Source organism: Apostichopus japonicus, chromosome 15 (genome assembly GCF_037975245.1).
Source record: "Apostichopus japonicus isolate 1M-3 chromosome 15, ASM3797524v1, whole genome shotgun sequence".
NCBI classification, from domain to species: domain Eukaryota; kingdom Metazoa; phylum Echinodermata; class Holothuroidea; order Aspidochirotida; family Stichopodidae; genus Apostichopus; species Apostichopus japonicus.
In genome coordinates, this window is record NC_092575.1 from 6,259,191 (window position 1) to 6,282,316 (window position 23,126).

The window sequence follows — 23,126 nt, forward strand, 5'->3', positions numbered from 1 at the left end:
GATAACATGTGAATGCGTCATGTATGATACTTTTCATTAAGTGGTCGAAGAAAGAACAATGGCCATAACAGCTCACACAACAAAATTATCAAGTGTGATATCTCATTTAGTCATATATTTAATATATTTGATACTCAGTGTAAATATAGTAAATGTAAACACTTAATAACAATAAACAATTATATGCCACCTTGTTGAATCAACATTGTCAGTGAGTGTATACATGTAGGCTTCCATTGTAAGCATTGTTATTTTTCTCTTAAATCTGATTGGTTTATTTATTTTCTTTCCTCTCTATTGCCAAAAATCTATTAACAGAAATTTCAAGACGAAGTTAACGATGAACGCCATGAGAAGGAAGCAACAGAGAAGAAAGTCATCTCTTCGCTGAGGGACCTGACAAATTTATATCAAAAAGCTCACACAGCACAGGAGGATGAATGGAGGTAATTACATTTCCACTACCTTTACTCTAAGTCAGTTTGGGTGTTTGTATATTATTATAGATCCTGTCACATATTTTACAAAGAGTTCTGAGAGAAATGGGAAGTGGAAGTTTTACTCTCAAGTTTCTTGATTGCATTAGGAGATTTGCTTCATTTTGTATCAGGATTCAGATTGACTTGTTACTGACATACTATACATATCCTTCATTAATAAAGTGAAATTTATTCCCCAACTGAACAGATATAAGTAAGTTTCTTGTAAGTCATATTTGGGATTTAAGTATCATAAACTTGTTTAGCATGATAAATCAACTGTAAAGGAAAGCGTTCTACCTACAGGTTACGCTGTAAAATGCTTAAAATATTTTTGCATTGAACATGTTGGTTTCCAGTTTGTTCCAATGAGTATATCCTTTACATGCACATGTGTTAGGTTACAAGCTCAAGAAAACAAGGAGAGATACTCTACCTTGGAATCCACACATCGGCAGATGGAGGAAAAATTGACGAGGATGGAAAACAGTTTACAGAGAAAGAGAGACGAACTGAGAGAAACAAATGGAAACCATAAGGAAATGGAGACAAGGATGGAACAGGTAAGAAGAATGATACAGTACAGATCTGTCACAGTGAAGGGTCAGGATAAGGGTGTTAGTGTAAGGAGTGTAAAAAAACTCTCAGAGGCATTTCATCCTTTCTTAATGATCATTGAAAGAATGCTAACTCCAAAGTTATTATAATCATGTGAAAAATTCAAAAGGAAAGTTTTAGATAAATAACACCCAAGCTGAATTACCTTACAAAGTAACTGAAAAATGATGACTTTTGACCCAATTTTGCAAAAGTTAAATCATCTTTTGACATCACTTGTCAAAATGCAGATCAAGAGACTTGCTAGTAAACTTCCATCAGGGCTTCCTTTGAGCCGCTACATTAAATAAATATATTAAATACTAGATTCAGTGCCCCATAATTCCTGATTGTAAATGTTGAGGCAAAGACTTAGAGATGGCTATCTTCAAAAGAAAATTGTCACCTTTTCTTTTCTTTTTATCCATTGTAACAACTACAAATTTTATATTCTTTTTTACTTTCTTTCCAATTCATTAGCAAAAACTACAACATAAGGAGGAAATTGCTGCATTGAAGATGAAACTTAAAGAAGTCAACAATTCCAAGAAAGATGTTTCAAGGACCCTTGAAAATCTGGAATCTGAAAATGTAAAGCTAAGAACAGATATGAAAGCTGCAGCAGAAAAGTATCGAAACGAGTCAAGCAGTTTGAAAAATGATCTGCAGGAGGCAAAGGTTAGTTTGAGCAAGAATCTTTATGACAATAACTAAGGTTTCCCATCTAGAAATAGCTTTTTATAAAAAGAACTGATGATTGAGATAACATTGACTTTGATAAGCAACAAAGTTTTAACTTTTAATTGACCAAACCTATCGTATGTCCCAAAAAGATGTTCAGCTGGTATGGCACAAGTCTGCATACACAACCGTCCTAAATAATGATAGGTAAAAAGATATACAATTCATTTCTAATTTGTTTTCAAGGGTTCTTGAACTTTAATTTCACAGAAATATTCTGGCACTGTTTGCATATAACGTTACATAACCAGATACCACATATTGGCAGACTAACTCAAGTATCTAGAGAAACTTTCGAGATACAGAATTACTAAACTTGATAACATTTCACATTATCATCTGGAGCAAATTTTTTATGGTCGTCCAAGACGACCAAATTTCTGTTCGTACAAGTAAAATCAGCTTTGGTGACTTCCGCCATTTTCACATCAAAATCAGAGTGCATTGTAAATAAATACCCCAAATAGGAAAAATGATAATCTTGTTACACCATCCATCATTTTGGAAATACTGAAATAAGACATAAATAGCAGTAGGCCTATGATCCACCCAAAGGTGAGTTTTACTGACCCAAAGCTGGTGTTCTATTCACCAAACCTACATATCTGTCCTACAGTGTGCATATTGGTTATTCTTTTTCAGACAATCAATTGCTGTTCAAGCAACCAGAAAGTTAGGAATTGGTTGTCCCAGGGCCAACCGGAGAAAATCCTTGAAAATATGCCCTGCCATGTCATAGCAATAAATAGCACTGTCCTGGAGCTTACTTATATGTAAAGTAAACTAGGCCTATGTCATTAAGATCATTGATAACATCGTCCAGGTTTCTGTTCCAATTTCAAGAAAGAACTTTGCTTGATCTTGTGATATCTTTACTTTGTGAAAATCTTACATTTATAGCTACAAACTCTCTCATTGGAGAAGAGGCTTAATACCATCCAGGGAAGAGAGAAAGGGTTGGCAGAAGATGTGGAACTCAAACACAAAGTAACCTGTGAACTGTCATCAAAAATTCTGGTAAATACACAGAATGAGATACCAGTGCCAGTGATAAGTGTGTGTTGGACAGCCTGTGTTACTGAGTGAGATACTTGTACAACTTGAAACACCTGGTTGCTGTTCATAACTTTGTTCCTTTTCCAATGGAATCCAATCAAATTACTAGAGAAATGTCTCTGTGAACTGACTGAAGATCTTATTTTTGTCCAGAAAGGTGCAGTTAACTGTTGTTTAGCCTACAGAGTTTATGGCAAGACTAACATAGCCTCACACAATCTGATGTGCAAAGTAGTTTCTGTTCAAGTGTATTTCAATGGTGGGAATTATGCTAAAAGGGTGAGCAGATTTGCATATTCATTCAGACTGAGAAATAGTGTTAGTCTGAGGTGAAAGTAAAAGCATTTAATCCAAAGTACTCAAATTCTTTCAACAGCTGGTGAATGTTTTCACAGTAACGTCTCGGACCTAATACACAACACACTTGGTTTGTTTCATTAGTGTCACACGGACTTTTTGTATGAACACAACAGCAGGAGTGTGGTTACAATATATTCATGCTACATTAAATTAAGCCTTGGTATGAGTACAAGAATAAGGCTCAAAGCATGAGTGCAAGCTTTACTGCAACTTCTAGTCTTCTATACTAGATTCCAACGTGACCAGAGTATGAGTATGGGTTTGTCCTGTCCGTCCCGGTCCCCGTTAAGGCACGTTTGGACGATAAAGTGGCAGAAACGACACAAATTAGCAGTCCAACAGAGATATGAAACTGATTTCTGGCAATTTATTCTCCTGGGTTGATTAGAATTATTATGACGAACCCTACAATCGGTGATAATAATACATTTTTTACGTGCCACACATGCACGGAGTTCTTATACAGTAGAGGTATACAGCAAGACTGATTTGGCTTATAGAACTCCCCAGACACGAAGTAAAAGACATGACACTTTTACCCAATCACCACTTTATGTTTCTGTCACATGTCAGAAACAGCCAATCAGAATCTATACATGTATGCTTTAATTCCTGGAAATCACTTAAGGGAAAGTTAACAGAGCATCTACATACATCTGCATTCATTAATATACATAAGGGTGCAATGGGTCAGGACACTATGAATGTTTGACACAACAGTGTTCAAACCCATGAGAAGAAGTACAGGTACTGTACTACAGTATATACTGTATGTTAGTAAACAAGTACAGACACATTGCAAGCCTCGTGTCACAACAGAAGTCTCATACCTCAAATAAAGAATGCTCTTTGAAAAGATTATCAATAATTTGTCTTTAGACTTCATAGCAGAGAAACATTAATGTAGTCTCCTTTGCACACAAGAAAAAGGGCAATCCTTGTCATTGGCAATGAATGGGTAGGGCTGAATACCTGTTTGGGGAGGGCCAGAGGAGAGGGAGAACAAGAAGAAACACAATGGTGGAGTTGTGTATAAATAATTAATTTAAATTTGGTACCATTGAGACACAACTAGATGTTTTGAGGTGAGCTCACACTCTTCAGAGAGTCCTTAAAAATGAATTGTAAAATTTACCAAAGGATTCTGTTTACTATGAAAAGAAAGTCATATTTCTTCTTTCTTTTTGGGTTGGGTTTTTTTTATTAACTTTTTTTTTTAGTTTGTAAGATAACTTGAGTTGATCGTTTGGTAGAATGTCCAATTTGAAAGACAAGCTTCCATATTTGATGTATTACTTGATTTAAGATTCCAGTGACTCATCCCATTGTTCCTTTGCTTCATTTACAGGAAATTGAGAGCAAATGCAATCAGCTATCGGTCGAAAATAACCAGCTAGATGAAAAGTTGAAGAAACAAGAGAGACATTGGCAGCAGAAGTTAAAGGTTTGTTGTAACAAAGCAAATCCATACCTGCTTACCGTCCTCTGATTAGAAGAACTTTTTGTCTGCAAACTTAAGACCACAGTATGATAATGATCAAAACAGAATAAGGGTTTTCTTCCCAATCAAATTCCTAATAGAAATGCAATCGGTTCAAAGAATTCTGTAAGTGGAATAGGAATTGCTCAGATATAAATACTTTAGACTGTAATATTCCATTTTCTTTTGTGAGGTACATTATAATTAACCTTTGCTTATTCTGAAAATTCTGAGTTAAAAAAATAAATAAAAAAAAACTAAGAAGACTTTTACAGTACACTTGTAAGTGAACTGGATGAGAATTAAAACCTTTTTTTTTGAAAAGGCAAACAACTGTAACTGTTTCACCTTTATAGAATTATCAGACTCCGTTCTATTTCCGTTTAAGCTCTGATAACCTATTAATTTTGATGAAATAAAATTTTTACAATTTTATATGCAGCATGCAGATGAAGAAAAGTGTCATTTAGAGGCAGATAATAACAAATTGGAGGAGAAGATGAGGAGAAAGGAAAAGAATTTACAAGAGAGACTGCAGGTGAGAGAAATTATTGAGAGCGTCAGAGTTTCATTTTCTTTACATCAATCGGTCACAGAGAGATGCTGTGACTCTGATGTGAGAGACAAAAGTATTCAATATGACTAGTTGAGAATCCAATCTTTTTCTAAACTCTATGTATGGTGGTCAAATAGGCTTCTAATGTTTCAGGCGTTGTGTCAGGTACAGACACCTGCAAAGCTTTCTGCATAGCTAGTTGAACACCCCATCGTAAGATCTATTCAGAAAAATAAATTCAAATGAAAGTTCTCCACTTGGTCTCTAGCAATATGTAATACTGCAAAAATTCTAGCAATATGAAGTACGATAAAAGATATGTAATTTTATTTGATATTTTATTGTAACATATTGATAATTCATAAGGACAAGAAATCTCATGTGGAGAGAGTGAAGAGGGATTGTCATTGCCAAATTTTCTAGTTGAGTTTTTGATGTGTACTTGAAATGTGATATATGTGGAATATTGTCTAATGCAATTGCCAGATACATTCATAAAATAACCCCAAACTAGGAGATTTATTTTGAGAAATGGAACTTTTTTTTTTCATTTTTGCAGGAGTTAGAGTCTTGTAATGCCCAACTTGCCACAGAGAAGAGAAAGATGGAAAGGGAATCTAATCAAAGAGAGACAGAGCTCCAGACTCTTGTGGAGGTAAGAGAGAAGAATTCATGTGAGCAATAACACTTAGGTTGGGCTTATATGTGAACCTCGCTGCTACTTAAGTGAGAAGCAAAACAGTGGACTAATGTTTACAAGATACTACTTGTGGTCAAAGTAACACAGTATATAAAGAAAAAAACTGTGATGAATGACATTGTCAGGTTGAGTGACTTTGCCAACTTTGAAAGATATATGTATATTTTTCTCTTTGTAACTACTGATGAACTTCTTTTATACTTTATTCCTGACTTACTTTGTAGAGTATTGAAGCAGAGTTGGTTCGAGCTAAGTCTAAGACTCAGAAGTGTGAAGAAATGATGATGTCACAGGAACAACATCTTAAAGAACAGATCGAGGTATGAAATGCTAAGAATAGATAATAGTTGAAAGTTTGACTCTGTACATAGCAAGTTTGGAATGTTATGAATTTTGTTCATAAAAAATGTGTTAATACTAAAGTCCTCTGTCCAACCACTGTTATTCACCATGTAATACCAGGCAAATTTATTCCTAGTAGTGCATATGATTACAAATGAATTAAAAAGCTGACCTTAACCTGACAAAGATACATGGGTTAATGTTCGTCTTCTTAAATGATTTCAATACATTAACATTCATGTCCTGAAGACAAGAGTCACAGGGAACAATCTAGGATGTTCTACAGTAGTACATTTATACCACACACCATAGCTTTATGATTTTATCATGTAACTCCGACCTTAGGTCTCTCTGTGAATCCTTCTTCATTGTGTGTTTGTCACAAGGGTGAGGTTATAATAGTGATTTAGTTTTGCAAAGACATCATCAAAACCATGAAATATCCAATTTAATATCATATGCCAAGTTATTTAGATCAACTCATTTGTTATGTGTTTGAACCCAATGTAAAGGATGAAGAGAGTTTCCATATGTCGGAACAGGTAGAACGTCACAGATCTCACTTTAGGTCAATAGATACTTGATGGCCAGAAATGTTAAGTTAAACAGTGTGTGATTTATAAAAGAAAATCAATTATGCAACGGAGAAACACAAATTGTTATTGGTTCTGGAAACTGTTTTGTCTTTTTCAGGAAGTCGAAAACAGGAGATATAAGATGCAGATAGAGAATGATCAGCTCAGAGATGAGATGAAGACAGTGAAAGATGAGGCAGGGAAGAGGGTGCAGGTGAGCAAACCAACTAAAGTTCATCTGCATACCTTATAATATGTCCCAGGATGTTGTATCACAAAGCTAGTAATTAATTATTCCATTGAAATTCCAATCATTGCAATTTCAATTCGTTCCATTTTCTGCTAAGAAAATAGTCTAACTTGTAATTTCTACTTATACCAAAGAAAATCTTGGTGAATCAAACCCAGTTATTATGCCCTGCTTTGGCTGTGTGAATGTGACTTTGTATTCACAAGGCTGCCAACAGCAAAGAAAGATGATCATTAGATGGCTCTCTGAAATACATTTATAGTTCTCTTCCTTAATTAACATCTTCAAAATATTCTCATATTCTCTTGTCCCATTTCCTTCTTCTTGAAAGTACATGAAACTTTAGCAGTCTCTGTCCCCAAAGTTCTTTTGCTTTACAAACATTCTTAAAGTGTATGTTGATATTTTGGTTCTACTGAACAGTGTTTTGTATATTTAGTTATTATAATAATTCTATATTGACATGCCTATTGAAGTTTCCTTTTTAACCACAGTATTCTGACCAATATTTTTAATACAGTACAAAACAGATAAAAGCTGAATTTTTCTAACATAAATTAGTTCATCTGCATTGAACTGTCTTGGTATAAACTTTTCCCTCCAAATGCTTAAATTACAACAAAAGTTAAATAATAGAAATTTGTTGATTGTAATTCTGACAAGGTTTATTATAGGGTCACTTAAAGCAGAATTTTGAGGTTTATGAAAGTTACTAAGAGTTTGGATGACATCACATATTATTGCATAATTATAACATACTTTTACAAGTATGTGGATAGATTACAGTTTTTCACATATTGGTTAGGAAAAGTTATTAGATACTCCAATGAGTGTCTGCTGTTTCACATTATCTGTACTATATATTAGTTTTTGATTTTTTTGCACAAATGATAATGTCATGATAATCTAACATTTGCCAAATCTGTTTGTTTAACTTTCTACAGGAACTAGAAAAGCAAAGACATCAGATATCATCGGAGCTGAGGAAACTTAAGATCGACCTGAACGAACAGGACCAAGTAGCAGGAAGTAGAATCAAGGTGAATGATGCTTTCCCCATGTCATATCTTCTCTGACAATTTTTCATTCTCTTTTTCAGTTGCTTGTCAGTCTAAAGAGATCAAATTTGATCTGTTTGGATAACATTTTAGGATGGAAATGTAACTGGTATTGTTGAAATGATTAAAGTGGCATTAGACCTTGTTTATGCTGAGTCATAGGTACAAGATATCTAATGTTAGACACTTTATAAAACCGAGGGCTGATAGTTAGGTGAGAGGTAAACAATCCATAGATATAAACAGAAACGTTTCTATCCCTAAGTGCCTCTTTTGTCTCCTTAACCTCCATTGCTAGCTCTCTTTGATAGACTCCTCTGTGAAATTTACCCCCTGCAGCCATTTCATTTCATGCTTACTTTATCTCATTGCCCCTTTATTCTGTCTAATTTCATTCCATTCATTTTGTCCTGTACATGTAGTTGCTAAGGTTTGCTAGTAAAGTCTTCATTTGGGCTGTTAAGATTTTTGAGCACTCTATATAGACCTAGACAGATTAAGTCTCAGTTATACAATCGGTCCATAACTTCTTTAACTTTTAGAAAGGCTTTACTCAGACACCTTTTAAGCTAATACTGAGTTTCATCCAATTTCCTCTTGGAGAATGAGGATGAGGTGATGCAGTGGGAGGGGAAGGGGTGGGTTGTACTAGAGGATGAGATGACAATGGGAAGGGATAGGTTGTACTAGACCAGGTTTTCCCTAACTTTATCCCCCCACGAACCCCCTGTGGATGTCAGAGTTGTCCACGAACCCCCAACTTTTAGAGACACGATCTAAGTCATGATTATACTGTGATACGCATAACAGCCTGTGTCTGTTTCATAATTCAGTTATTTATCACATGCAAGGTACGGTACTATACTATGGCAACATATGCGTATGGAACGCGAAAAGGGTTTGTCGATAGGTAGGTATGACTTTTGTACATTACTAAATTATATGACATATCAGATTTTACTTCAACAAAAAGTACTTTCATAAACGTCTCATGAACCCCCTGGGATGGACTCACGCACCCCCTGGGGTTTATGCACCCCAGTTAGGGAACCCATGTACTAGAGGATGTGTTGACAATGCAGGGGTGGGCAGATTGTTACCATTTTTCTCTTTCAAAAATAGTTCCATAACTTCCCCTGAGAACTGATGCATGTTTCTAATATCAGGTGGCCAAAATCAAAGGTTACCTGTCTGTAATATTTAGTCACTCTTTTGTTTGATACAGAAATTGGAATCCGACATTGCTAGCCACAGAGCTGAGAGGATTGACCTGGTCAAGTCATGCGAAGCCAAAGAGCCGATCATTGAAGAAAAGTCTCAAAAGATTCATGAACAAGCCATGGTAAGTTTTTAAATTAAGCATTGTAAGAGGGGCCAAAGCATTATTTTCTCAATCATTTGTGAACGGTGGTCAAGTTTCTCACTCTAAAACAAGAGTTACCTTTTATTTACTGAGCAGTTTTTACTTTAATGGGAACTAGAAAAGAACTACCTGTCATCTAAACACAGATGTCTGAGCTGTATGTAGCATCCATCATTCGCTAACACAGAAGGCTTAGTTCTTCATATGTTCACATTTTTCCTCTGTGTCATTTATACCTGTTAAAGTTCAAATTTATTTCTCATCAGTGGATAACAATAAAATAGCTTAACCCCTGATTCGAGGGGATAATAATTTTTTTTTTTTTTGAGGATTAGTGGATGAGCATTAAGATATACGGTTAAAGAAACAACATTAAAGAAAGAAATATAAATACTATATATAGGAGCATGCATCATAAGCACTTGTTCCTTGGTAAGGTTTATACTTATCATCTTATCACCACAGACCATCGGTATGCTGCAAGAGAGGATCAAAGGTCTAGATAAACAGTTGTCAGAAACCATCGCTGGAAAGCATGACCAACTGTATAAAGAACGAAAGCAAATGAAGTAAGTCATTTTAACAAGTTTCCATTATTCTGAGATAAATATCTCTCTCGTCTCCTTTATGTCAAATTGATAGGTCACTTATAAAGAGAAAAGAATATACGATAAGATTTTCTTTCCAAAAGTTACAGTTAATTTTTAGTCCAAATAGTAAATTGATGAATAAGTTATCATATATCATTTGCTATCAGGTTGGCTAAATATTTTCCTACTGCAAGGAATATGTCAGTAAATCATTTGAAGGTCGCTTTTTAAGTCATTTGAAAGTTACTTTCAGGTCATTTGAAAGTCACTTTCAGGTCATTTGAAAGTGCTGAGGATTTCAGAATCTATGTGAAGTCTACCGATTCCCTCACCAAAACAAGTGAAAATTAAATTTTCTATCTCTCAATAATTTATCCTAGTTACACAATTCATTTGCCTCTTTTCACCAATTTTTCAGACAAGCAGAGGAAGAGAAACTAACAGAATTACTGGAAGAAAATGTTGCCTTGGAAACTAAGGCACACCGTTTAGAGATGAAGTTAAGTGAAATTCAACTGCAAAGTGAATCGTTGGAGAGGAAGATTACCAAACAAACTGATGCTATGCAGAAGGTATTTAGTGGTTTATTCCTGTTTAAGAAACATATTTCACTTTTGCTATTATTATTGAATTTATTTTGAAATAGTGTTCAGTTCAGTTTTTCAGTTATATTTATCTGCATTGCTATTTTATTTTGAAAAGGCATAACCTGCCCAGGGTTGCATTTCAGAGTGACTTAGATTCGCTTAATGATGTTATTACCTCAACAAAGAGCAAAACATGTTTTGTTACTAAAAAGCAAAGTATATTTGTTTTCCTGATGTCTATAACCAAGATTCATTCATTAAGTCAGTGAAAATTGTGCAAATCTGGTGAAAACACTAACTAGGTTGGCGTAACTTTTGCTGTGGAATGCATCCAGCTGTTTCACATGTTTCGATGTTCATCAATATGTTTTTTACTTTTAATAGGCTCAAGCCTCTGCAGAAGATGAATTCCTTCGCCTGAAAGAGAGCTATGAAGAGAAACTGAAGGAAGAGATGGAGATACTGCGAGAGAAATGTGAGCTGGAAGAAGAAGTGGAAACATTGACATCCAGAGTGGATGAACTTCAAGTCAAAATAGAGAGGAGAGATTTGGAAATCAAAGAAGTACTGGTAAGATGAAAGTAATAAAATCTGACCAAAATGAATGAATATATTGACCTCTGAAAGGTTTGAAAAATTAATCTCAAAGAGAGAACAGGAGATATGTGGTTCGTGTAGTGATTTTACTTCAAAATTTAAATTATTTTTATGTACAGAAATATGAATGGAATACCATATCAAAATGGTACCACCTTAGTTTACTTCTCCAACCAATTTTAATAATTTATTCAACCTAGTGACTTGTGTTTTGTTCTGTGTAAATGTTTGTTTAGGATTGTTTTTCTTTTAACCCAAAATGCGCTGCTAAGCTGCTAATTTAAGCCTAAATTGCTTCATGAAATTAATAATGTGCATCAAACACAATACTTCATATGCAAATTAGTCTTGGCTCAGGAAATAAATTGTCATCAAAGTGTTCAAGGCCTAGGGTAAGAGGGGATATTTGATTTAGAAAGGAATATCTGTCAGTCAGAGGCAACGTTGGTTTTCATATCTTAATGTTAATTTACAATGAGTGCATAATCACTTCAAATATAAATATTTGTATGATGTGACAGTGTTACTGTAAATATAACAGAGGTAAGAAAGTAGAGAATAAACATGAAACTCTTAAAAAAAATTAATGCAAGACACAATGTTATGTCCTGGCATCAACTTGTAGTATTTATACAAACACTAATGAAAACTATATAAGTAGTTGACAGTACCAATGGGGGCCATAACTTAGTCAATTTAATGACAAAACAAAATTAGGACCTCTCAGCTGAGATTTGAATGAAACCTATATAAGTAAGAATGAAACCTATATAAGTAAATTATGGGGGCCATAATTTAGTCCTGTTAATGAAAAAAAAAAATTAGGACATCTCATGCAGAGATTTGAGGTTATTTCTAGGAATAGAACAGCAAAGCAAATTTTGTTCTGCTTGTATGTTTGTCTATGTACAATGTTTATGCTTTCTTCTATTAAACAATAAATATTGATTGTTTTTAAATTTAATTGATGAGCTTGAGTTAGTTGAAATTTGTATGTCTTAACATAGAAAAGTTGAGAATTTGTTTATCCAGACTTTTGATTGTAATTTGTTGACATATGTTCATTCTACCAGGTCAAAAATATGGACCTAAGAACAGATCTGAAACACGCCAAGAACAAGACTAATAACGAGGTGATCCTATCTAGATCAGAGCTGAGAGAGACAAAGAGGAAACTTCAAGAGGCGGAGGAGACGTTAGGGGTGATGCAACACACCGAAGAGAACTTAAAAGAGAGGATGCAGGAAGAAGAGAACAGACATTCTGAGATGGAACAACAGCTACATTCAGAGATACATCAACTAAAGGTATCATTTATAAACCAGGAATTTTTGTAGACTGTAGTTGAATAAATACCTTGTTAATCTAAAATGCTAGTACTGAGTTAATTTTTTTTATAGAGTCCTGCTTTATTTGTATTTCTATAATTTATTCCAGCATCTTTCTTTTATCATTCATTATGTTAACTTATATAAATCCTCATTTTATATATAACAGTGATGTTTCCTTTCTCGCACTGTATTAATTTTAGCTCGTCAAGGCGGTATGGATTGAAATTGTGTTTGAAAAAGTGGTTACAATTTGACCTTCAAATATGGCAGCTAAAAGTTTCTAGCAGTGCAGCAGCATATGGATACCACAGTATCTGAAGTCAAAGGGAACTCATAAAGTTACTGTTACACCTTCATACTACAGCTATATGAAGTGCTACAGGGAATAATCAACAACAATAGTAAAAAATATATAATATGTATTACAGAGAAACTTTTATTCAGTCTGATTCCCTTGTAGAATGTTTGATTTGTCAGAAGTGTAAGGACATCATATTACACAATTTACTTTGTTCCTCGCTTACCTGTCTCTCCACAACCTTAGCACCCTCATTCTACCGTGCCTAGAATGTCCTGGTAACCTTTCAACACTGAGCACCCTCTAGGACCGGCTCCGCCGGTCACTGCCCTTTCTTCTCATTCTACCATCCAAAGTGTCTAGTTCATTATTTTCGCCATGATACCTTGCTACCTTGTTACTTACGATGTTACTCTGCCATGTCACTTTTTTTCTTTCAGGAGAGTAATCGACAGTTACGGTCGGCAGCAGACGAACACGAGACAGATCACAGTGTAGAGGTGAGACAACTGACCACTGAACTAGACAGTGTTAGGAGGAGGGTGAAGGAGAAAGAAGAAGCCACGGAGGAGGCGACCAGACTAGAGATGGAGGCACAGGAGAGGATCATACAGGTGGAAGAAGAAAAAGAAAAAGAGATGAGAAGACACAAGAAGGAAAAGAGTGAACTAATGGTATGTACAATGTGATTTGTTGTGGCAGGGGAGGGGGGGATGTGGGGGAGAGGAGGGAGAAAAGAAGGTATAGAGATTGGAAGATTTCAAGACAAAAGGAGTGAAGTAATGGTATGTACTATGTGATTTGTAGTGCCGGGGGGGGGGATGTGGGTGGGAGGGGGATGTGGGGGAGAGGAGGGAGAAAAGAAAGTATATAGATTGGAAGATTTCAAGAAAAAAGGAGTGAACTAATGGTATGTATTAGGGCTGTGAGTTTTCGTTTAAAGACCTAAATGTTTAAACCGCCGATTTTTCGTTCGTTTAAACGTTTAAACGTTTGCGAAAATCGCGAGAAAACGCCGAGCATAAAGGCGTGGGGTCCAGGGGACCGCCCTAGGGCCCTGGTGGGGCGAAGACCCCGGAAAAGGAAAAGGAATTTTTTGCGTGTCTGGCGATAAAAAAATTCGCAGTTGAGGATGCAAAATACTGACAACTTTTTTAATTTAAATGGTCACGAAGCTGATGAAAAATTTTAAATGACAAGTTAGAGTAGCTGTATTATGTTATAAAATGAAAAGAGATTTAATCTGGTTTACAATCTTTAAAAAGTTTAACTTACAGAACCTCCGATATTATGAAACAAAAAACGTTCGGCAAAGCCCCGTTTCTAGAATGCCTAACAATGAATAGCGCGCACTAAACGTACATCAGTTTACAACTGCAGTACGGTTTAACCTAACTTAAATACTACGGTAGGATACTGTATATGTGCTCAGAATTTTCCCAGGTACCTTGCCAAACAACTGCGAGCTCATCCCCTGTCTAACACCTGTTTGTTAACATTTTTGGCACGTTTCCAAGAAACGTTTCATGGAGTATTCCCCATGATACACGAGGCACAGTTCATACACGCAGCACAAGATATCAAGCTATGGTCATCTTTATGAAAGTAAACCTTGTAATAAAATATGTTTTAGGCCACACGGCATGATTAACTAATGCTTAACATTATTTCCATGTTCTTGTAGAAAACGTCAAGTTCGCAAAATACAACTGGTTGTGTTTTTGTAGTTACGTGAGATCCGTAACAGACGAGGTGGTTAGGCTATTTGCTATACACTTAACTATGGTAGGACATTATTTTTTCCGTATTTTTGGAAATTCTAGAAAATACTTTCTTTTCCCCCCGCTTAACACCAGATGTGGTCTTACGGTTTATTCATAAATGGGTGTACTAGAGCCTTGTATACATGACATTAGTTGCATTTAGCACGATTTGCCAGTTTCGCATGAATTTTTCGAAAGTGTTTTGCTGGATCTTTCGTAAAATTTGAAAGGTGTACCAACTTACTTTTCGTACACAATTGGTAATTTCTCTACTGATTTTCAGAGTTTTTTTTTACGATCTCCAATCGATACATTTCCTTTGATCATGTATTTGAACAACTATTACCAAGTCGAGTATTCGACCCGGTATTATCTGGTCGGAGAGTTCAACCTGATGGACAGGGATTGTAATCATTTCGATCGAACATGCATTGACTGGATTATCTGCGCCGCCGCTGTCGGCTCGATATAAAGTACACTTGTGCCACGAATAAGGAGGTTTTCACAAAAGGATAACAGCATTCAAGTTTAAGCCATTCATATCGCCGGATACATCGGGGGGGGGGACAAAAGTAGGATTACGTTCGCGGTTTATGATTCGACTGATCGTAAGTTGTGTTGTTATTTCGCGTAGTAGACAAAATAAACACGGGAATTGATACGCGATTTTTGCCAATAATTTAATTTTCAGTTGATATCATAGTTTCGTTTAAACGTTCATAAGGTTTTATTAAACGTTTAAACGATGTTTCGTTCGTTTAAACGTGTAAACGGCACAGCACTAGTATGTATGTATGTATGTATGTATGCTATACTTTATAATGAGACAGAGTAGGTGGGGGGGCAGGACTGGAATAAGGTAGGAAGCAGAATAGGATTTCATGAGAGAAAAGTATGAACTATGTATGTACGCTTTAGTTGGAGGGGGGCTGGTTGTTTGTATGCTGTAGGTTGATGGGTGAGGCAGGAGATATTACGTACGCTGTAGTTGGGAGGGGGTGGGTTGAATTTATGCTGTAGTTTGAGGGGAGATATATGTTTGCTGTAGTTTAAGGGGGTGGGGTTGGATGTATGCTGTAGTTTGGGGGGGGGGAAAATGACTGAGGGAGGAAGAAAGAAACAACACTAGAAGAAAGAAACAAAACTAGAAGATACAAGAAAGAAAATATTAACCTCATGATAACTTGTGTAGTTTCGGAGGAGGGAGAGGGAAGGGAGAGAGCAAGGTCAAGGGAATTAAACAAGAAAAGTGGTGGAGAAGGAAAAGTGAAGAGAGCAGATTGTTTGGTGGCTTTTGTAGATTATGTTTAATATTTAAGGCTTTCCGTAGTGAGAACATTTTGTCTAAAGGAACTTTTATAAAGTATTTGGGACATCCCAAATATTGGAAGATTAGAGTTCAATCATGCAGGAAAGCTAAACAAGTGTCATTAGAAGGGGAAATTAAACGGTTAAACTTTTGAAAATTTCTATTAGTTTGGTGTGTTGTTACTTTGATATGTCTAGCATGTCACTTGAATGCTTCCCTCCCTCCTTACCTCCACCCCTGCCTCTTCCACGAAAACTAAAGATATTGAAAAAAAATGAACATGAACAGACATTACTATGAAACTTAATTAAAACGTATTATGTTCCATAAAAATTTGTAATCTGATAGCTAGCATTCTATACAAAAGAAAAACAGGTGTCTCTACAGGTGTGACCTACTTAACATTTACATTTATATGTGTTCTACAAATTGTTTTGAATATTTTGAATAGAACTTAACATTGTAATTTAATTAACCAAACACCTGCCACATAGGTGCTATTGTTAATGACTCTGTGGGGGGTAACAGGAACTAAAGGAACATTTGTATTTAAGCTGTTATATGTTGTCTTTCTTACATTAGTCTATTTTACCATTACTTTGTAATGTTCATCATGTCGCTGTAGTTCTTCCCCTCTCTCTATCACCCCACCCCTATCTACAGGTACCTTCTCTATCTATAAATAAATAACAACTGAACAAATGCAACAAATGAAACAATATTAAAAACAAAGAGGAGACATACTATGTTGTATAAATGTTTGATCTGAAGGCTTTGCATTTTAGAAAAACAACAACACACAGATCACAGGTGTTACTGTGACCTACTTTACATTTACTTTGTGAATATAAATAACTTTGAATAACACTTTATAATAATGAACTAAACACCTGTGGTATCTCCTGAAGTAGATGCTATTGTTAAAAGCTCTGTGGGTGGTAGCAGGGACTTCCTTTTAACAGGTACATGTATGTGTGTACGAAACACTTGTGTTAAATCCTTTGTTTCCTGTTTAATCATGTCTCCTACAGGAGGTACATTAATTCTCTGTATATATATTCCTTTCCTCATGGTATCATTTGATTGGATCAAGTAATACCAGGCTTATTAATTAAGTGAGTAGATGATTGGCTCCTTTATGATGATGGGTGTGGCCTTGTAAAGTACAGTTCTATGTAAAGACTTTCCATTTGTGCCATAGGGATATGTAGGTATGCTAAGAAAATGTCAGAGTGGCCATAAACATATCATTTATAAATGCAGCCAAATAATTGCTATCTCCTATTAATAGGTATCTACTATGAATGAGCCATAATACATTCTGACATTAGCTCACATGTAGGAATTATGTTGTTGGAATATTGTGTGGATTTGATGTAGCTGATAGTGTTGACAAAATGAATGAATGAATGCAAACCACAGTTAGTTTGTTTCAGTAATGTAAAAAACACCTCACTAATATTCATCACTCTTATACTGTACATAGAACTCACCAACTGTTGTTAATCTAAGCACTTCTTTGGCAGAATACCTATGCCTAGACTATATTACACACAAAAATGGTTATTGCTGTTAACCTGCTGGTTGTACCCAGTCAATAAAATTAATTAACCAGGTCTCCCATGAGACATATTTTTGCCTAATTCAGCACTTTTCAACGTCTGAGAATAATTTATGAGAACAGATTACTTACATGCTAGATTACAAAGGCAAAACCAATGACCAGCTATGTCACTGTGAGCATTGCATGCTTGTTTGAATATTATCCAATGCCTGCTTTTAGTCTATTGGAAACTCAAGTATCATACATCCTGAAAATTAAATTTTTAATTAATGTTGAAATATATACTGCATAATTTAATATTCAAATTTTGTGTAACAGTTTTTGCAGGCTCTGAATTATGTGTCTTCTAAAATAATATGGTTCCTTTTTATAAAACCTTTAATACATCCTTGCTATTGAACAGCAATTTACCCAGTTTTCATAGCATTTTACTGTTGCAATACCAGAAGAATTATTCCCTGGTGAATACTCTTGCAAATCTTCACTTACAGTGCATACATAATAGTCATTGCCTTTAGTGCAGTATTATCCTGATGCAATATTTTAAACACATAGTTTAGACCAGGGTTTCCCTAACTTTATCCCCCACGAACCCCCTGTGGATGTCAGAGTTTTCCACAAACCCCCAACCTTTCTAGACACGATCTGAGTCATTGTTATACTATAATACGTAACAGTGGTCCGTAAAAGATCAAGTCCATAGTGTAATGTAATGAAAAAAACAAGAGACGAACAAATATTTATTTGGTCAAGGTCAGATCACGAATTGTATCACGCAACGATTCATAATTTATTACATGCACGGTATGGTACTACTATGGCAGCATATGCATATGGAACGCGAAAAGAATTTGTCGATAGGTACTGTACGACTTTTGTACAGTACTAAATAATATGATATATCAGATTTTAGTTCAACAAAAAGTACTCTAGTTTTGACTTTCAGAAACGTCTCACGAACCCCCTGAGATGGACTCACGCACCCCCTGGGGGTTCATGCACCCCAGTTAGGGAACCCCTGGTTTAGACTACTGTATTTTCATTTCCTTCTTGCAGGAGAAACTTGAGGAGAGAAAACAAGAACAACAGAGGATCCAGGCCGAGATCTCCTTTGGTACATCTGAACTAGAGGCAGAGCTGTCAAAGGTCAACAGGAAACTAAAGGCTGCCGAAGGAACCATACAGGAACTCAAGGAGAGTGAAGACCAGTTAAGGTCAAAGGTCAAATCTCTAGAGCTATCAGAGAGAGAAGCCGATCAAGAAAGGAAAGAGTTGGTTGAATTAAAGGTACAGAAATGAAAAGGATTTCTTTCCCCCATATGTAGTGCTATGATTGTGTTGGATTTAACCAGATTTTTGGCATCTGGTTTTCAATTTTGGAAAATATTATCAAAAGTACATAATTTTACCGAAATTGTCTAAAGATGGCACTGGATCAAACTAATAAAGACAGTCTACTTTTTATATCCTTCATTTGTAGATGTATTTTGGGACTATTAATGAATTTTCCATTTGAATCAAATTATTATGTATCATTATTACACTTGTAGTATGGCCTATTACTGATCACACACCCCAAAAAAATTGGACTAAGTTGACAGATGCTGAAATTTTTTTCGTTTTTTTGTTGAATGAAATATTAAAAAACCGATAAACCTCATTGTAAGCAATTAACCAAACAGATTTGATAAAGGCCTACAATAAAAATACTTAAAGAAAGAAATATTCAAACTAATGGAAATATGAAAACAACTAAAACTTAAAGAAATATTAAAACTAAGGTATATCATGTTTTTAGCCCCCTTAGCTCGAATGTGATGTAATATTTCTGACATAGAAAGTTCAACATTAAAGAAGTTCTTTCAATGTCATCTGTCATTCAAGAAGTAGTCAGTTTCATAAGAATTTTTGAAATTATCAACTTATTAGAAATTTTAATAAATATTTGCTTTAAACTCTTTACAATAACATGAAATCAATTAAAACATCCGTAAAATATGTATCGAAATCAATTTGACTTGCCTTCGCAGGAGAAACACCAGGCATTACGCAGTAGACTAGCCTCACAGGCTGGCCAAAATACCACAAAGTTAGCTGGACTGGAGCGGTCTCTCCACATTCTCCAGAATGAAAAGGCAGAGCTCGAATCAAACTTGGAATCAGAGATAGAAGCAAAGGAAATGCTTCAGAAAGAACTGTCTGGTCAAAAGAACAAAACGAACGCTGCTGAATTGATACAGGTTTGTCAGATTATCGCATCTGTTCATGAAATTATCTGTCAACTCTGCAGGTTCGTTAATTTGTTCTATAAATAATTCAGAAAGCATCGTGTTTTTTGTAAGACTGAAAACCGTGGACTGATTTATCAGAGATAAGTAAGAGGGTTCTCTTTTGTTCATCAACTTCTTTGTCAAGACCTAAGTCGTCTCCGACTGGATTGAAGTTCTACATATTTATTTGTTAGTTTAATTATACGGCTCTACAGGCCAATGGTGAGTACTCTTAAAAATATATGTCGAGGCCTGCAATTCTATTTAAACTCAAACGATTCTCTTTTAAATGTTTAGATTAAGTCGGTGTCAAATTTGTTGTGGGAAGTGAATGTAATGATTAATTTTTGGATCTATTTTTTTCAGTGGAGGGAGAAATAACCTTGGTTGGGGGGGGGGGTTGTATGGGCCCAGAAGAGGGTGAGGTACAGCCCCAAGCTATAGCAAAATGCTCCCAAGATAAAAGTTAAGCTGGTTCAATGTAAGAGGCTATTCTGGGGTGGGGGAGGGAGCTTCTAAAATTTCAAAATTATTTAGCACCGTTTCCTTGGTATTTTGATAATTTTCTTTGGCTATTTTGTTTAGAATGAATGTGACATGCTTCAAACCAAGTTAGCAAAGTTGGAGAATGACAACTTGAAGAAAGTGTCTGACCTTGAGGAATTATTGGAGGAGACAAGGAGTGCCAGAGAGGATCTTGAGACAGAGGTGAACAGACTGAAAAGATCAGAGGTTAAACTTGGTCAGAGGGTCACCAGATTAGAACAGGACCTTGATGATCAAGGGGAAGTGTTTAAGACACAGATAAAATCCTTACAGGTAATCAAATTTGTCTTGTTTTGGTTGCTGATTCTGCAGTAGGGAATACGTCAGGTGAAAGTTTATTATCAGTAGTATAGGATAATTGTGATATACCGTAAATTTAATTTTGCGCACTGATTTACACTTTTGTGGTAGTGTTTGCATGTCAAATTGAAACTTCATTTTGATAAAAACTTTGATCTACAGTCTCGGAAAAAAAAATGACTAAATTTGATACAGTGAAAGGAAGAAACATCTAACTTTTATTGTGTGGCACTCTCATGAATTATTTTCATATATTTTCTGGAATTAAATAATGTTAGCACATGCACAGTATGGAAGCAGGACACTTCGCCCAACAACCATTTCGCCCAACTGCCATTTCGCCCAACCTTACCATTTCGCCCAACCAGCCTGGTCATTTCGCCCAACCAGCCTGGTCATTTCGCCCAACCAGCCTGGTCATTTCGCCCAACCAGCCTGGTCATTTCGCCCAACCAGCCTGGTCATTTCGCCCAACCAGTCTGGTCATTTCGCCCAACCTTGATTAAATATGATATTTCAAAAGGAAACGTTCGGGAATTTTTAACGTTACAGGATACGAACCGAATATTAAGGAATCTTGAGGATGGATCAGTGTTTTAGGGGTTAGGTTTGATAGGTTTGATATAGTAAACGTTCGGGAATTGTTAACGTTACGGGATACGAACCAAGTATTAAGGAAACTTGAAGTCGTGGTTAAATTGATTACATATGTGATTACATATGTGGTTACATTGATAAAGTGGTTACATTGATTAAATATAGTAATTCAATATTACGGACGGGTTTTATATTTTTTTTCAATTTAATAAGGAAACGTTCAGGAATTGTTAGTCAGTAGGATGGATCAGTGTTTTAGGGGTTAGGTTTGATAGTTTTTTTATGAAGACCGATTTCCCTGTGTTTGTATAATAATATAACTTCCATTGTATGCGTAAACGCCTAAAGTAGTGTAATCCTCCCATTATACCCGAAATAACTGCTCAGACTCCGATCGATATCGAGCGGACCTCACTTTTTTATTTACTTATTACGAAGTAACCTTACCCAAAATAATCAAATTGAACTAGTGGAATAGAAAAAGTAATATTATTCTGACTGAATATTAGTAAAAATAAGGTTGGGCGAAATTACCAACACGGTTGGGCGAAATGACCATGCTGGTTGGGCGAAATGACTATGATGGTTGGGCGAAATGACCATGCTGGTTGGGCGAAATGACCAGGCTGGTTGGGCGAAATGACCAGGCTGGTTGGGCGAAATGGCAGTTGGGCGAAATGGTTGTTGGGCGAAGTGACTAGAAAGCCACAGTATCAGGGTAATGTTTCCATTCTTTGAGTATTTTATCATTTCTGGTAGGATTTGATGAAGCCATGAATGAAACTTTAAGTAATAAGTGGAGGTTAATTTATCGCCAATTTATGAAATGATCTATATTGACCTGCTATGTTCTGTCTAGAGAGGTCTGTTTGATGCCAGAGATGGCAGCTTAATCTTCTTCCCTTTAATATATACAAATTTTTATTGAAAAGTTAAAAAACATCATATAAGACTTTAATGAAAAGAAAATAATAATATAAAAAAATTTGAACATATTGATTTAATTTTTTTTTTAATATTTAAATCAGGAGGAAAAGAAAACCCTTCAGTCTACTCTGAAAAATTCCAAAGGTCAAAGTTCATCTGAGACCGCCTTGCTGCGTTTAGAAATTGACACGTTGCGCCAAGAAGGGCAACGAGTCGAGCAGGAGAAAGAGAGGCTAGACGAGAAGCTGCAGAGAGAAGAGGAAGATAAAACTCACATGGAAGCAGAGCTTGAGAGGATGCAGCTAGAAAGACAGAGGATGGAGCAAAAGATGAAGAGAGTAGAAGATGAGATGGCAGGTGCACAGCGGGAGAACGACAGGATACAAGAAGAGAAGCAGAGGGTGGAGTCAGAGGTCAGCAAACTCAAACAATCAGAAACGCAATTGATGAGGAGGCTCACTGAGTTCGAGGAAGAAGAAAGAGCAGGAAAAGAGCGACTACAGGAAGATATATCTCGTTATCAGGTTTGTTTTACAGGCGACTCATATTTTGATATTTGTTGATTTTGATAAAGAGTAGGAGACAAGATTACTCTTCATTACATTTGGGATGTATTTATATCATTTGTTTACAGTTTGGTGTGGGTATGACCATTGTGAGAAACACTGCTTGAGGACACTTTTCTTGAAAATATTATAACATGATTGTTTTTTTTTGTGTGGAAAATTTGATTTAATTGTACTTGGGCAGGTGGTCATCCTTAAAAATATGTGACCATTCAGGAATCCTTATTTAAGAAGACCATTTCTTGGAAAGTGCATGAGAGCAATGTTAGTTCATTCACTTCATGTTATGTTTAGCTGTGATTGACATTTATGTATGGAAGGTAG

General features: G+C 35.7%; 1 protein-coding gene across 3 annotated transcripts in view; it reads left to right on the plus strand.

Moving 5' to 3' along the window:
- Positions 1–23,126, plus strand: part of LOC139981583 (uncharacterized) — a 51,653-nt gene that overhangs the window by 2,934 nt on the left and 25,593 nt on the right. For all 3 annotated transcript variants that reach the window (XM_071994066.1, XM_071994068.1, XM_071994067.1), the window contains exons 3-22: positions 319–446; positions 880–1,042; positions 1,557–1,754; positions 2,718–2,834; positions 4,582–4,677; positions 5,156–5,251; positions 5,829–5,924; positions 6,194–6,289; positions 7,005–7,100; positions 8,081–8,176; positions 9,420–9,536; positions 10,023–10,126; positions 10,566–10,719; positions 11,119–11,304; positions 12,405–12,638; positions 13,401–13,634; positions 18,653–18,883; positions 19,627–19,836; positions 20,452–20,685; positions 22,338–22,760. In XM_071994066.1, the coding sequence (XP_071850167.1) occupies positions 319–446; positions 880–1,042; positions 1,557–1,754; positions 2,718–2,834; positions 4,582–4,677; positions 5,156–5,251; positions 5,829–5,924; positions 6,194–6,289; positions 7,005–7,100; positions 8,081–8,176; positions 9,420–9,536; positions 10,023–10,126; positions 10,566–10,719; positions 11,119–11,304; positions 12,405–12,638; positions 13,401–13,634; positions 18,653–18,883; positions 19,627–19,836; positions 20,452–20,685; positions 22,338–22,760 (3,309 nt within the window). The remainder of the gene's footprint in view (positions 1–318; positions 447–879; positions 1,043–1,556; positions 1,755–2,717; positions 2,835–4,581; positions 4,678–5,155; positions 5,252–5,828; positions 5,925–6,193; positions 6,290–7,004; positions 7,101–8,080; positions 8,177–9,419; positions 9,537–10,022; positions 10,127–10,565; positions 10,720–11,118; positions 11,305–12,404; positions 12,639–13,400; positions 13,635–18,652; positions 18,884–19,626; positions 19,837–20,451; positions 20,686–22,337; positions 22,761–23,126) is intronic.